The 16,760-nt window shown below is 41.0% G+C and overlaps 1 protein-coding gene across 5 annotated transcripts in view; it reads left to right on the top strand.

The window, feature by feature from the left end:
- The window catches only part of LOC120316399 (pseudouridine-metabolizing bifunctional protein C1861.05-like), a 49,283-nt gene extending 36,110 nt beyond the window's left edge, over positions 1-13,173 (top strand). For all 5 annotated transcript variants that reach the window (XM_039361972.1, XM_039361981.1, XM_039361968.1 and 2 more), the window contains 5 exons: positions 6,095-6,209; positions 7,042-7,179; positions 9,584-9,750; positions 10,502-10,590; positions 12,833-13,173. In XM_039361972.1, coding sequence (XP_039217906.1) covers positions 6,095-6,209; positions 7,042-7,179; positions 9,584-9,750; positions 10,502-10,590; positions 12,833-13,028 — 705 coding nt within the window. In that variant the 3' untranslated portion in view covers positions 13,029-13,173. The remainder of the gene's footprint in view (positions 1-6,094; positions 6,210-7,041; positions 7,180-9,583; positions 9,751-10,501; positions 10,591-12,832) is intronic.
- The last annotated feature ends 3,587 nt before the right edge of the window (positions 13,174-16,760 follow it).

Here is a 16,760-nt window from a genome sequence, read left to right as displayed (position 1 = left end):
CTGTGGTCAGCCATATCCTGGCCTCCCTCAAGGGGGGGCGCGTTTTCGCAAAGCTTGACCTAGCTCAAGCATATCAACAGCTGCCTGTTGATGATGACGCTGCTATAGCTCAGACTATTGTGACCCACAGAGGGGCTTTCAAGGTAAAGAGACTTCAATTTGGAGTAAATGTCGCTCCTGGGATTTTCCAAAGCGTAATGGAAAACACACTACAGGGTATACCAGGGGTTTGCCCCTATTTTGATGATGTCTTAATTGCAGGAGACTCCACACACATTCTAGCTGAAAGGCTAAGGGCTGTCCTGTTAAGGTTCAGGAAAATGGGACTCAAACTCAAGAAGGACAAATGTAAAATTGGGGTACCTTCTACTGAGTTTCTGGGGTTCAAAATTGATGCTGCTGGGATTCATCTTGCTGAATCCAAACTAAAAGCCATTATGCAAGCCCCTAGGCCAAAGTCTAAGGCTGAACTACAGGCTTTTCTGGGCCTTCTGAATTTCTACAATTCCTTTCTTCCACATAAGGCTAGTGTAGCTGAGCATCTTCACAGGCTATTAGACAAACAGGCAGTGTGGCAGTGGTCTCAAACACATGAGGCTAGTTTCAATGAGGTCAAGGCCTTGCTCACTTCTAACAGTGTACTTGCTCACTTCAATGAGTCCCTTCCTGTGTGCATCGCTTGTGATGCTTCCCCTTATGGGGTGGGTGCTGTACTGAGCCACCTCAGGGCTGATGGAACTCAGGTTCCTGTTGCATATTACTCCAGGACATTGTCTTCAGCTGAGCGCAACTATGCTCAAATAGACAGGGAGGCCTTAGCTGTTGTTGCTGGAATTAAAAAATTCCATGATTTTTTGTATGGAAGGCATTTCACGGTCTTCACTGACCATAAGCCTTTGTTGGGACTGTTTACCACACGTAAACAAACTCCCCAAATCATCTCCCCCAGGATGCTCAGGTGGTCTATCTTTTTGTCTGCATATGATTTTTCCCTACTTCACAAGCCTGGAAAGGAAATGGGCCATGCTGATGGCCTCAGTAGATTACCCCTGCCGGTAATAGAGGCTGACCCCACGCCAGCCATCAATATTCTCTCCATTCAAGCCTTGCCCGAGTCCCCCCTGAATGCCAGGGATGTAGCCGCTGAATCAGGCACAGATCACACACTCTCACGTGTCCTTTCTTGGGTTTTGTCTGGATGGCCTGAGCACTGTCCTAGTCCTGAGTTTCAGAGTTTCTGGTCTAAAAGGAACGAGTTGTCCACTTTGGGGAAGCAGAGTTGTCATTCCCACCTCAATGAGGACTACGGTCTTAGATTCCCTCCATGAGGGTCATCCTGGCATTGTACGAATGAAGGCTCTTGCACGCAGCCACTTGTGGTGGCCAGGTGTAGACAAAGACATAGAAGCTAAGGTGCATGCTTGCCACCTTTGTCAATGCTCACGCCCTGAAATGCCCCAAGCTCCTGTGCATAGATGGGAGGAAATACAGTCTCCATGGTCTAGGGTGCACATTGACTACGCTGGGCCCTTTCAGGGTCAATTCTTCTTGGTCCTCGTTGACAGCCATTCAAAATGGCTTGAGATTGTACCTGTCTCTTCCACCACCACTGCAAAGACTATTCAGGTACTGAGGGGGATTTTTGCTGCATACGGGCTCCCAGACGTCATTGTGTCTGACAACGGCCCTCAATTCACTTCCTCCGAATTCCAAGCTTTCTTGCAGGCTAACATGATTCATCATGCCACTTCTGCACCTTTCCACCCGTCCACCAACGGTATGGCTGAACGCATGGTTCGCATCACCAAGGACGCCTTGAAGAGGCTCACCTATGGGGCCTGGCATCACAGGTTGGCTGACTTCCTCCTTTCTTATCGTACCACACCGTCCACTTCTACAGGGAGGAGCCCAGCTGAACTTCGTTGGGGGTGCAAACTGACTACCAAGCTTGACCGGTTGCATCCGGACAGACTGCCTCCTTCTGTCTCACACCCCAGGGCACCTAGGCAACTACTTGTGGGTGCCCCGGTTTGGACTCGTAATTATGGGCCTGGTCATACATGGGTCCCCACTTCTATATCCAGGGTCACAGGTCCTCTATCCTACGAGGTATCCCTGGACAATGGTCGTGTCCTGCATCGGCACATTGACCAACTTCGCCCTAGACGGGACATTCCCGCTGAGACTCCTGGGTCTTTTCCAGGGGGGAGGGGGAGCCCTTTGGGCAAAGGGAGGGGCATGGAATGCTGCCCCTTACCAATGAGGGAGCCACAAACGGTCCATCCCAAAATTCCGCGAGTGCTCCAAACAGGAATTCTAGAAGCTTAACCAGTTATCAGGCATTCATGCCTACTCCAGCCAGGGAGTCACCTGGGGGCATGATCACTTTTCACCCGTATCACCCAGTACTCCAGTCAGAGAGAATACCCGGGAGCATCCCAACAATCCATTCCCTGCAAGAGAGCTGGCACACACTCCTCCTAGTTGGCCTGACTTTAACCCTGTCCCTAGAAGGGGGCAAACACACAGGGAGGTGGTCGAGGAACCAAATCCCGACTACAACACCTCTGACTACACTCAGGGGACAACTGAGTTTTGGGACAGTACTGAAACCCACACAAGCCCGGACACAGAACGGGATTCAGGGGATAGACAGCATCCTGACAGGTCTTGGACGGACCTAGGAGGTTCTACAGAAACGCCCAACAGTGACAGTCACTTAGAAGGGCCAGAGAGCCTACAGCTAGGCGGGACAACCAGGTCATACACTGGAAGAAGCCCTGGCCTGACGAGCCCGGTGGGCAAGCAAGCAAGCAGGCCAGGCATTGGAGCACAGTCCTTGGGGATCACCAAGGCATAATGGAGGGAACAGACACACATCACCCCTCAGTCAGGGAGTACCTAGCAAGCACCCAGAGCTTAGGAGGTCACAGAGAGCAAGGAAATCTCCTAAGTACTTAGAGGATTACATAACACTATTGGCTAAACAGAGCCAGTAGAAGGGTAGAAACACTGAGGCAATGGAAACGGGGGAACTCCGAACATGGAGGGGAGCAGAGCATTGTACTAAGAGTGGGTTGTGTATTATTTGGCATTGGTCGTAGTTTTAGCCCGGGGGAAAGGGGTGTTATGTCCTGAGCCTTGCAAGCGGGCTCAGGGCGTTGCAGGCGGTCCCGGGCAGGTGCAAGCTGCCCGGGACCAGACAGGCTGTCGCCAGCGCTTGCGCGCATGCGCAAGTGCTGGCGCGCGAAAAGTAACACATTGACCCGGGAAAGTCCTATAAAAGGAGGCTGCGAGTTGTGGGCTTTTGCCGCCATATTCCAATGTAAGCTGAACTGAAGAATAAAGGTTTCCTGAGAACTACAACTGCTTCTCGTGTCTTACCATTTCGCGACGGACTCAACACAATGGGCTCTCGTGTTTCCTTCTGTTCTTTTAAGCCAAGATTTGGGATACAAGCAGGTTGCAGGACAGACAGGAAAACCTACCTCAAGGCTGGGTTTGTGTCTGTGCAATGCAGGTTGTCACAATGAATTCCACTTTGACTTGGGCTGCTAGTTTTGATAGTATGTTTTCTGAGAATCAACAGCTCAGTTTCCTCAAGTTTTAATGCAGAAACAAAGACTGTTAGATGACCCCCTAAAGGAAGCTTAAGTCATTAAAAAGAAAAAGAAAAAAAGGGGGGGAACCCCCAACTGTAAGACTGGTGGTGCATAGCATAGCCGTGTCCATTTTACATTATCACATTGCTCAGTTAGACTCTCCTTTAGCAAAGTTAGACTTGTCCCATCAGCTTGTAACTCAAGCATCACTAATGCAATATATCGAGCAAAATGGTCAGTTTGATTTGCTGCCTTAACTCACCCATTTGCATGGTTTAGGCTGCACAGAAGCCAGCGAAGTTTATATCTGAGCGAATATACAAATCCTTCCATTGCACAGGTTATATCATGCAGATATGGACTGTACAAAAGCTGCAAAGAAGCACTGTTCTTTGGGTAGATCACATTGAAGAAGATGGACGTTGGCATTAGAAAACATGAGTTAGGCATCTTGGTTTTGGACTACAAATCCCACTATCCGAGTTTCAAGTGTAAACATAGGACGTCTGATGTAAGGCGATTTCATACACTCTCTCTTTTTCTTCCTAACATGTTTCTGACAGGCAGATGGTGTGGGAGTTAATTCTCAAGCAGTCAGAGAAGGACAACACAATGATAGATCAGACTGTTTTCTGTTGAAGGAACAGATGGAGTTTTCCTCTTCCCAAAGTGGAAGCCAAGTACATAAGGCAGCCAAAGAAGAGGGCACAAAAGGGCTTGATAGTTCAGTAGGATTTGTGCTTGAAACACTAGTTGCCGAAATTCTTTCATTATGATTCTATAATAAAAATTACTGGTTAGGAATTTGAGGATTCTTGTGTGCATGTTGGTTCCAGTTTTCACATGCTGAACATTGACAGATGGGTAGGTGTTGCTGTTATATAGCAGAGGCAGAAAAATATACACCTAGTTAGCTTGAAACCACGGTCCTTATTTTTATTCTATATAAAATAGATTTTTCATTGCAATGAAAGCTGTTACTTTTCAGCTTAAATATAGCCTAGTTGAAAGCTGCTTTGCAGGTGACTTTTTTAATGGCTGGAGGGTTTTTTGTCAATCCTAGAACATTCTGAGAGGTAAAAGAGACATGTGTACATCCTCCTCTACTGAAACAGCAGAAATGTAGTAGCTATGTTCACAAGGTGAATTGGAACATCAACCAAGTAATAAACCAGCAAAACTCAAAGCAGATTATCTGTCTATGCCAGTGTTTCTCAAGCTTGGCAACGCTAAGATGTGTGGACTTCAACTTCCAGAATTCCCCAGTCAGCTATGGCTGTGAATTGAAGTCCACACATTTTTTGAGCTGCCAAGATTGGGAAACACTGGTCTATACAAAGTCTGCTATCTTACTACCATGCAGTTAGTTATTATTATTGTATTTCCCTACACCATTTAACCAGTTATTTGGCAACTGGTGAAATTGACTTCAGTACTGTCAGCTTACCTTTGTAGCCAAGTGGTAGCAAGAATGAGTCGTAAACCTGTAAGCAAAAAGAGCTCAGCTGATAGGTGGATATGAGAGAGGTTAGGTCTGAGATGAAGCAGGAGGAAGGTCTCTGGATGTACCTTGTTGGCAACCCCCCATTTATTCCTGTATTCTTTCTTTGCCCCACTGCCTGTCAGCCAAACGATTGGGCGACACACTCTATTGGTTTTTCAGAAGACCCATGTTCAGAAAGAATTCAAGTGGCAGGTTACCAACATGGAGCAATTCTGAATTAGTAATCTGTCACTAGTGATCTAACAATTTGAAAGATATCTAAAACCTCTGTTCCAGATACTAGTCCAGATTCACTCAAGCCTTCCCTGATACACTTCTAAGAAGGAAAAAAAATGTGATTGTTGTCTTCATAGGTTGATGATGCTGGGTAAAAGCGGAAACAAAGACAGTATAATCCACCATCTTCTTGTAAGCTTCATTACCAAGGGAGATAAATTCAGATTGGCAGTACAAATTATTCAGGCATACTTTTCTGCCCTTCAGAGACTTGAGAAATGCATATTAATTTGGCCACAAGGAAGAGGCCCTGATTCTTCAGATAAAGGAGGAGAGACTCGCACTCTGTCAGCTTTAACTCATTCAGACAGTAGTAAATTTGTGGGATAATAAAAAATATTAGCACACGGTGAGGAGAAATATAAACATGAGAATACTGAATTGTATAAAACAGGTTGGAAGACCCGGGGGCTGTAGACTAGATGCAGATGTCAAGCAACATCCTAGAAGATAGTGGCAAACTAATTCTATTACTGTGAAAACTCTACATGCAAATACAGCTTAATGCAAAGGAGACCTTGCCTTCACCTTCATTCAAGTGACAATATTGATATAGGCTAACACTCCTTCCAAGGGACCTGCTAGATTATCTTGCCCAAATGGAACATGACCGACCTACAAGATTTGCATTCTGCACTTTGAGAAGGGATGTCACATTCATAGAATCGACTTGGTTTTTCCACTGTCAACTGTCTCCTGCGATTCCATTCAGGTGTCACAGTTCAAGGAGAATCTGTGCTTGGCTCCGATAATATGCATAGATGGGAACGTGCCAGTTTCTACCCTTGAGTACATCTGTCAGATTGCCAGAGAACAACACTTAACAGGTAAGAAGAAGCTTGATGGCACAGGCATGAAATACAATCTCATTCCTCTACTTTTTTAATAGTTATCATTACAAAGGAGCAGAATCTGGGTGCTCCAAAGCAACTTCCAGAGCCCCCCAAATGATGCTATTTAAAAATGTAATCTCATAGAAGCTGGCATAATTCATCTCACATCTGAATTATGTTGTTGCTTCCTTCTAGACAATAGTATTCCTTTTTGCCTTTACCATTGACTGGTGAATTGATTGTTATTTGCTCTGCATTTGAGACCTTCAAGCTTGTTAAACCTGCTTTTACAGGGAGAAGCTTCAGAATTTGTCCAAGGCACCCCATTTGGCATATTGGCACTGGATAACCCAGTGCTTGAAGTAGAGTTGGATGTTGTCATCCAACAATTTTGGCCGCAGTGTTTGAGTTTTAATTTTTATTGTGAAATGTATCTATAGCATTTATATGAGTACTACCTGTAATCTGTCCTATTTCTAATTCTAACATTCAGCCAGTTTTAGGCAGCTAAGAAATATATTAGTTTGTTCACAGATTAAGGAAGAAGTGTTTGGACAAACTTGACACTCAGAACTCAACAGAGAAGAAACTAGTTTGGGGGAAGAAAGTAGTTTTGTGCTAATCAGACAATTAGCAAGATAGGTGCATCTTATCTAGGCAAACTGATTTCAGCCTAATCCTTTCGAATGACCATAAGAATCTCTGACTAAAACTAAAACTTCAAAGTTATGTTTAATCCAAAAAAAGCAAAGATAGAAGCTTTTTGATTAAATATGATGCTTTATGTTTGTCAGAATCACTGACCAAATGCAATGCTTTTTTCAAGTGTACTATGAACCTACAGATGTGAACAAAGCTTCAAAGCCTTTTGTTTCAGAGAATTGGAAAGGTCTGACCTGCGTATCTCCCAATCTTCGGGAACTCAGAGCCATCAGTCAGACCCTGGGAAATCCTGTGCCAACAGGTGAAGCACATTTAGGAATGACAGTAACAAAGAAGTATTTATAATTTATAGCTTGGAACTATTAAACTTTACACATTATCAGCCAATGGGTAACAGTTTAATATCATCTTTCGGCTTTGGATTGGCTCTCCAAAGTCTTTGTTGCTAGTGGGAAATTTTTTACAGATAACGAAAATTATCTCTAAATTAATTAGAGATAATTAATTTATCTCTAGATCTTTAGATTAATCTAACAAGGAATCTATCACTGAGCTATGTTCCCCTTTGTGTGATTTGTGGCCCCTAAACCAGCCATGATGAATGAGGCACCACCACGCATAGGGCTTTTCCTAATTTGCACCGTGCAAATTATGTGCAAAAATGCAATATGATTGGTGGATATTTTTCTGGTCTGCTGCTGAAATGCTGAAGAGAAGGAAGGAAACCAAATTATTCCAAACAAAATTAGAATAGCATATTTCAGCAATCAGGCTAAGGGGCTGGTGCAACAGAGTAAAGATGGGCAGTGGATAAAGAACTTTTCATGATAACATTGTCCTGCTGACTCAAGGTTGGGTAAATAACATTTTGATTAAGCAGTAGGAAAAGACTCTAAGTCTACAGTCAGCTATAAAGATGGAGTATCGCTAGATAAATATTGCTGCTCCTCTGGCAGTTTTTGAATTTTTACTTTTTGCGAAATGAATTGCTCTATCTGGAGCAAAGTTGTTTTTTATCAGAAGAATGTGAAAAAAGCATCCCCAACTTCAACAATCTCAGCTTACTAAAACTTTTCTTCCTCTTAGTTATACTTCTGAGTCCTTTAACATTTTCTGAAATAAACGATATCGCATATAAAAAAAGTACAACAATATTTTTTTTCAAAAATATCCTTTCCCAGAGGAGAGATTCAGTTGGATGTTGGTTAAAATAACAGTATTCAAAGAGGAAATCTGGAACATTTTAACCAACCTTGTAACCTGTTTGAGTGAAAAAAAAAAACCCTCTATTGGTAGCTACAACCTGTAAACCACATAATAAAGGCAAATCATAAATGACATCAATAATTAATGCAATTTTAATATAATTTTATTGCAGACATTTTTAATAAAGTAAAAACGTAAAAGAAAATAAATATAATAAAGAAAAATAATAGCAAAAAAGAAAATATAAAAGAAAATAAGGAAAGGAAAAGAAACATTATAAAGAAGCAGCTTCTGGTTTTCCTAACATTAATTATAGATACATTTCTATGTTCTCCTCCCTCTCTAAAATTACATAATAGTGTCCCTCTTTCCATAAGCTGCCCTTTCCAACCTTCAAACCCATAAATCACAAGTTCATATTTTTTTCAACAAAATGTCTATAAGGGGTTTCCTTAGTTGTTGACCTAATCAAACAAATTAATATTGCATTTCTGCTAGTTCTGTCATCTTCATCAGTCATTCCTCTGTTGTGCACTCATAATCTTAGCTATAAAATATTTACTTAAATAAAAGGATAAACGAAAGAACTAAAATTAAAGAAAATTGAATGCTCTCGATAAATCAAAGCCACAGATTTCTTATTTTCCTGCTTTCTTAAATGGCTAACACAAGGAAAGGGAAAAAAAGGGATAAAAAAATTTCAACTTTCATGGATTATTTATGTTTAAAATATACCAAAGGGACCCACCAGGCTAGTAAATTATTTCTTGGTGGTCTTTTATAAATTTTGTGTTGCAATCTGATATCAGCCTATCCTTTGTTTGAGATAACTGGCAGCCACTCTCAGATTGTAGAATTTCTTCATGTCTCTGTCCAGGGCTTAACTAAAATGTAGGATGTGGGGGATAAAAAGTCTATCCCAATGGATGTGTTCAGTTAAACAATTTACTGGGTGTCAATCTGGAATTTTTTTTTCATTTTATTCCAGAACAATTTCCTTCTTTTTATTGTGTTCAGACCTCTGAAAGAATTCCACCATGACAGGATTTGAACTTCCAAGGGGTTGGACTAGATGACCTCCAAGGTCCCTTCCAACTTTACTACTATTATTATTATTATTATAAACTCAGCGCATAGAAAGCTCTAATTGGACAGTTCTTGAAAAAAAAATTACCATAGCAACTACAAGCTAACCCTATTTCCCTTTGTCCATAGATTATTTGGAGCCAATCATATAGTTGCAGACCAACTTATCTCAAAGATTTGTTATTGTGAAGATAATTATTGTCAATGGCACCATTCAGATATAGTTACTGATATATTTCCTTCTCTCATTATCTATCCCATATTTCTTTTGAAATTGAAATTTAGTAAATAATTAATTCTAATTTCTAGTCCCTCTTAGTGATATTGAAAAACCTCAAGTGAATGGTTTGATTATGAATTCAATGCTATCTGACTGGGTTTTACTCTTTACATTTCTGGAATGGAACCTACAGATCTACCATCAAAGGTGGAGGACATTATCAAGACTGCTATTGCCCTGGCCTACCCTTTATTGAGAGGACTACACTGTGTGGTAGTAACTCTTGGTCAACATGGAGTCCTGCTGTGTGGCCGAAGCAAGGGTGGAAGTGTCTCTCTGCACCCTCGAACATGCTATGAGGTAAAAATATGGGAAAAACAGATAGTAAAACTTGCATTTTCTTTCATATGTTACAGCTATGGGGACTTGTAGATAATTAGTTTCCCAATATATAGAATAATTGAGAGAATGCCCTGTGATGGGTTGGAATGTGGCAGTGATTCTTCTTGTTCTCAGCATTGTGTATTTGGCAATAGATCATCTCCTAGCTGCTTTTGAAGGATTAAGTAGTAGAAATGGTAAATGATAGAATGGCAATATGGAAATGCCTTTAGGTATTTGTTACGGATAAGGAAATGAAACTATAAAGACAAAGGGAAAAATTTAGAACACCAGTCCCTCTTTGGATTTGAAAGTTCAGAAGAAATCTTCCCTTTAATAGTGAGGACTGATAACGTGCCTTTAAAAGTTCAAACATCTGAAAATGAAAAAGTCCATTCTCATCATTTGTAAATTATAGATTTGTGTTTGTAACCATGAAAACGGACACTTTAATATGGGGAATAGTGCCTCTTCTCATTGCTTCCTTTTCAATTGTTGATTATAGTCAATTCTCCTGCTCTGTTCCCGTTTCAACTGTGATACTTGAGGGCTGTGAGTTCAATTCATACCATCACTTTTCTCCAATCAGGCTTGATAGTAAGGAAATTTTCTTCTTGTGTCATGTTCACCTTTACCTACACAGAATTTTAGTATTTATCAGAAGAGCAGGAAGGCACCTTACGCTTGACTCCAGGCCTAGCTCCTTGAATTCTCCCATTTCATTTTACAGAATGCTACAGGAGAATTACGTGCTGTTCACTACCCAGCGCTCCCTGTCCCCACTGAAGAGATAGTGAATGTCTCTGGAGCTGGTGATAGGTACTGTATATACTGCTAATTGTTCATTGAATGTGTGCCATGGCTGTACAGTGTTCCACCTCCCTCTGTTAGATCTTTAACACTTAGGTTGCTGTGACAACATAACAGCGCATGGAGGTATGTAGCATTGCTAAGGAAAGCACTAGCCCAAATATTTATTTGGACATGGTGAGAGACAGAAAGCTTGTTGTAAGCCGTTACTTTTTTGCATTGTTGTGAAAGAAAAATACATGGAGTTATATTTTATGGTTACATTTTGGAAAGATAATTGAAGCTTTGCTTCATGTGCTTGGAGACACAATGTTGTAAAAAAAAACCACAAAACTTTTTAGTGTATCTTTCCCAGGAGCATCAGGTAATGTAGAGGGCAATTCTGGGCTATCCAATTCAAGTCTATTTCATGTACTGAATACTATTTTTATTGATGTGAGTCAGTACACAAGATATGTGTATATTTTGTACCAATCTATTCATATTTTTGGCACTAAGTTACCTAAATTGCTCGAAAATATATCTCATTGCAAGAAGGGCCAGTAGAGACCATGTAAGAAAATTGTCATGGTTCTGTACATTTCTTTCTTGTCCAATAGTGACAGAAACAATAGTATGTTATATATGTCCCACTTACTGTGACGTGAAGATGCCTTGAGAAATATTTTTAAAATATATCTCCTTGCTACATTACCTCCATCTCATCCCCAGCCCATGATAGAGGGAATATAAAGCTGCCTCAGTTCTAATTTTCCCTTTTGTCATGACAAATCATGTGACAACCTCTCACTGAGGTCGTTGATGACATGGTCAGGGTTTGGGAACTATCCAGCTGCAATTGATAACTTGTTTATTTGCTTAATTATATTTGGGCAATGCTCTGAGTTAGCATTTAGCAATAGCACTTAAACTTATATACCACTCCATAGTGATTTACAGCACTCTCTGAGCGGTTTGCAATATCAGCATATTGTACCCAACAATCTGGGTCCTCTTTTTACCAACCTCAGAGGAATGGAGGGATGGGTCAATCTTGAGTCCATCAGAATCAAACTCTAGGCTGTGGGCAGAGTTAGTCTGCACTACTGCATTCTAACCACTGCACCACCATGGCTCCCCTCTGTGTCCAATTTGACTTTGGCTGTAGATAAACCATTAACTCATTTGTTCAAAATGGACCAACCAGAGAGATATTTTTTGTGTTTCTCTTTTGTTTTGGGAGGAATAGTGAGACAATTCCATTAAAAAGAATATCCTGATTGGTTGGTGGGCATAGGAGGGACACAGGATAAAGCACAAGGGAACTTTGTTGCTATGTACAAACTCTGGGCAGGTGTCTTGTGTTTCTGACAGTGGAATATCAAATTGCTTTTTTAAAAATCTATTAATAGCCAGTGGCTGAACCTCTTATTGACTTTAACTATTGTTGGATAAGGGTCCACACTGGATCTGTTCAAGCAGAGTTTCAGCAGCCTTTGCTTAAAGGGTACTTTATTTTGCATTTCTGGCCACAACAGAATTGAAGTTGGCAACCCAACTGGCATTTTCCACTCTGCAATTTTATTGCTGGCTGCAGGAGCTCACATGCCCTGCTCCTGATGTCTGACTATGTTGAGAATAAGGGTGTCATCTACTTATCTGGAAGGCATTGAAAAACAGTGGTCCTCCATATCTTCCTGAATTGTAATTCCCAGCATGCACTTAATTGCTCAGGAATGGTGAGCAGAGATGCCTTCCATATGCAAAGACCATGCTCTTGTGATATTGACAATGCCCCTCTGGACTCCTTGAGAACGTGAATTGATAAAGAAGCAGCTCAGATCCTCTTACAGTGTTTTGCAAAAAGATTTTGCAGTGTTCTGAATCTATGGACCAGTTGGCTTCTAAGAGATAGAAAACTCCTGCCTCTGCTTGTCAACATGAGTTTCCCCCTTTTCTATCGGCAAGTCAAAAGTCCACATCCTCCATTGTTGTCCCAAGGGGAAGTTTTGCCATCTCCTTCCCCCTCCCACCAGAGTGATTGGTCAAGAAATGGGACAGTAGGAGCATGCATGGTTCTCGCTAGGTATAAATTTTTGGGGTGCTGCTGCTAGTATCTGGAAGATATATGGAAAGGTATATACTATGAAGTTACTTCAGAGAGCAGGGAGGGACAAAGGTGGTGAAAATGTTCTTAACATTCATATTCCATGCTTATCCCCCATCCTAGTTTATGGTCGAATTCAACCCAAACTGCCTCTTTTCTTTGCAGTTTAATGGCTGGAATCATCACTGGGCTGCTTGCTGGGGAGGACACGGATAACTGCATCCGGATGGGCCTCCTCTCAGCCAGTCTTTCCCTCCGTTCTTATGAGCCCGTTTCTCCAGAGATCAGCAGCACCAGCGTGAGCTTGGCAAGGCTCAAGGCTCAGAGATGGCCTGTGGCCAAGATATGGAAGTTGTCTTAGTTGGAGTTGAAGATTTTCTTCTGTTTCTCCTCCAGTCCTTGCATGTGGAAGGGAAAAAAGAGCGCCTAAATCTCCCTGTGCCCTATTCTATATTATTCTAATTCTGTTTACTATGTACTAATAAAAATAAAAAGCTCAACCTAAACCTTGTACTAAAAAAAAGAATTATATCTACACTTGATCATGCACATTTGCAGGTATTTCCTTAATCTGCCTGGTTCCTACTTTTAATTGTTGTGGGAATAAGCAATATACTAGGCAAAGTTGTGCAGCTTCTGGTTAGAGATGCTGTTATCAGGAGGAGTAATATTCTCATTTTTGTGCAGTGTTTCCAAAGCTCTCCCTAAATGGAGCTTGTATCCCACTCTGGAAATCTGATTTTGCATATTGCTTATTTAAAACAGTACAGTATTGGAAGATATATTATCTTTGATGAAGTATACCTAAAATGCCTTTACTCATAATTCTAACAGAGCAAAAATGATTCAGTGATGCTGGAGAACTTGATTTAGGCTGTATTTTTAAACAAGTGTTTAAACAATCTACCTAAATTAATGCATAAATTGAAACTCAAATATTCCTCAAAGTTCATATTTTCTAATTTAGAGGTGCCGTGCTAGTCTCAAAAATACATAAAAATCCATGTTTTAGAGGGAGAAATATGGTAATAGTTTTAGTAGAAACAATGGGACAGAATGGATTATCACTGCCACTGACATGGACCGAACTGTTGTTCCTAGTTGAATCAGTTGAGGAACAACAACAACCAAAAAAAAAAAAAAAAAATCAGGAATGATTAATACTTCTACAGAAGAACAGAGGGGGAAAAAAAGATGTACTCATCACTTGCTCATTAGGCAGAATGTTTTCTTTCATTCTTTCTTCAACCAGCAAAGTTCTCAAAGTGCCTTTGAGTACCTGCTCATCCCCCAAAAAGGGAGGAGTAGGAAATGTTCCATTATCACAATGAAGGAGAAAGATGGCATTAGGCACATGCCTGAATGAGAGTACATGTTTGCAAAGAAGTTGGGTGTTACTGGGATGGAGAAAGGGGGAGGAAGGAGGAAGAAATTTTCCAAGGAAGTGACACAAGACATAAAATTAATATCATAACAAAGGGGGAAAAAGGTGTGCGTTTGTGTAAGAGAGGATGGGGTGAGGGGGATGAGCTGGGACACTGAAAGCATAAAAGGCTTCCAACATCCATGCATGGAAAAGAAGAGAGACACACTCAAGTGTGTGTGGCTGTTTAAAATTTCTCCAACAGGCTCCAAGGCAACTGCATCCCTTTAGATAGTTGGGCAAGAACAACATTATGAAGGTATCTAGAATGACTGTCCTTGTGCTTTCCATGCTGTTTTATTTTCTGATTCAAGCTGGGAAAGGGCTGGCTGCTGAAGTCAACCCTGCTGGAGCTGCAAAATTTAAGAAGAATCTCCACCCCAGTCACAAAGACAAAGAAGCAGAAGGGAGGAAACAGTCTTCCCCTAGATCGTGGAAGGCTGCAGAAGGAGAAACTCAACTACCAGTAGGTGATGGAGCAAATGACAAAGCAACAAGCAATTTGCAACTGAGAACCAGTAAGCAGAAGCCAACTGGCAAGAGGCCGTTTCTCCCACTCTCCCCTTCAAAGAGCAAGACTCAAGGGCTTGAGGCCCACTTGGAAGGCCACGGGAACTTTAATACAGATACGGTGAGTAATATCTTTTTAAATTAATTTTGGTCTGATCCTGAAATGCTCTTCCAATTCTTGCTGGAAATAAAATGTAGTTGAGTTTTTTGTCAGATTAGCAGGGGAATGGTGTTGTGGCAGTTAAATGTGCCGAAGGGACGAACTGCAGTTAGAAAAATTACACAGATTTTTTTTTTTATTTCATCAAGCCACAATATTAAGGAAATATTTGCAAACTGCCCTGCCTTAAATTAATCCTCATTCCTTAAAGCCGATAGATGACAACCAAAAAGCCAACAGATGCAATGTTTCTAACTGAAATTCTAGAATAAAGATGAAAGCAGTGCATGCACAACAAGATTGCCCTATTAAAAAGGAATGACACTTTCTCCTTTGACAAAAGCGACTCTAATAAGGTTTCGCTAATAAAGGTTAGTGTCAGGCCCACTGGGTAGAGCAGACCAAGAAATCATTACTACAAGAAAACTAAAACTACTTTTATTGAGAGTGGCCATAACTGAATTGTGCAACTCTAATTTTCTTATTAGAAGGAAATATTCATTTAGTGACTGTTCAAAGTTGCCCTGAAAAAAGAGACTTATGACCACTTTTCACATTTACAAGCATTGTAGCATCCCCATGGTCATGTGATTAAAATTCAGATGCTTAGCATCTGACTCATATTTATGATGGTTGCAATGTGATCACCTTTGGTGACCTTCTGACAAGCCAAGTCAATGGGGAAGCCAGATTCACTTAACAACCATATTACTAACTTACCCACTGCAGTGATTTACTTAACAACTGCAGCAAGAAAAGTCATAAAATGAAGCAAAACTTGGAACAGAAATTTTGGGCTCAATTGTGATCATAAGGCAAGGACTACCTATACTCTAATGATTACCAAGCTGGCAGGAATAGCCAACACTCCAGAAGACAGGCTTAAGATACAGAAGGATCTTGACAGACTTGAACATTGGACTCTATCTAACAAAATGAAATTCAACGGTGAAAAAGTAGGTTCTACTTTTTGGCAAGAAAAACCAAATGTACAGGTATAGTATAGGTCAGTGTTTCTCAACCTTGGCAACTTTACGATGTGTGGACATCAACTCCCAGAATTCTCCAGCTAGTCCACACATCGTAAAGTTGCCAAGGTTGAGAAACACTGGTATAGGTGGTACCTTGCTCAATAGTAGTAACTGTGAGAGGGATTTCAAAGCCCTAGTGGACAATCACTTAAATATGAGCCAGCAGTGTGCTGCAGCTGTCAAAAAAGCCAACACAGCGCTAGGCTGCGTTAACAGAGGGAATCAAGATCACATGAAGTGTTAATACCACTTTACAATGCCTTGGTAAGGCCATACTTGGAATACTCCATCCAGTTTTGGTCACCACAATGTAAAAAAGATGTTGAGACTCTAGAAAGAGTACAGAGAAAAGCAACAAAGATGATTAGGGGACTGGAGGCTAAAACATATAAGGAACGGTTGCTGGAATTGGGTATGTCTAGTTTAATGAAGAGAAGGACGAGGGGGGACAGGATAGCAATGTTCCAATATCTCAGTGGTTGCCACAAAGAAGAGGGAGTCAAGCTATTCTCCAAAGCACCTAAAGGACAAGAAGCAATGGATGGAAACTAATCAAAGAGAGAAGCAACCTAGAACTAAGGAGAAATTTGCTGACAGTTAGAACAATTAATCAGTGGAACAACCTGCCTCCAGAAGCTGTGAATACTCCAACACTGAAAGTTTTTAAGAAGAGACTGGACAGCCATTTGTCTGAAATGGTATAGGGTTTTCTGCCTGAGCAGGGGGTTGGACTAGATGACCTCCAAGGTCCCTTCCAACATTATTATTACTATTATTATTATTATTATTATTATTATTATTATTATTATTATTATTATTATTATTATTATTTAGGGAGGCATCTGTCTAAGATGCTTCTGAATATTATCTAAACATTGTAGGAAAAAGTTTTATCCCTTGTCATCTTGGAGACAGAGTTTGTCTATCAGCATCAACTTCCTTAGGCTTTACTTAAGTTGGTCCATGATC

This window comes from Crotalus tigris, unplaced genomic scaffold (genome assembly GCF_016545835.1).
Source record: "Crotalus tigris isolate CLP2741 ecotype Arizona unplaced genomic scaffold, ASM1654583v1 scf7180000017588.1960692, whole genome shotgun sequence".
In the NCBI taxonomy this organism is placed as follows: domain Eukaryota; kingdom Metazoa; phylum Chordata; class Lepidosauria; order Squamata; family Viperidae; genus Crotalus; species Crotalus tigris.
Note: the sequence above shows the minus strand (reverse complement) of the source record. Positions and strands in the feature narration are given on the sequence as shown.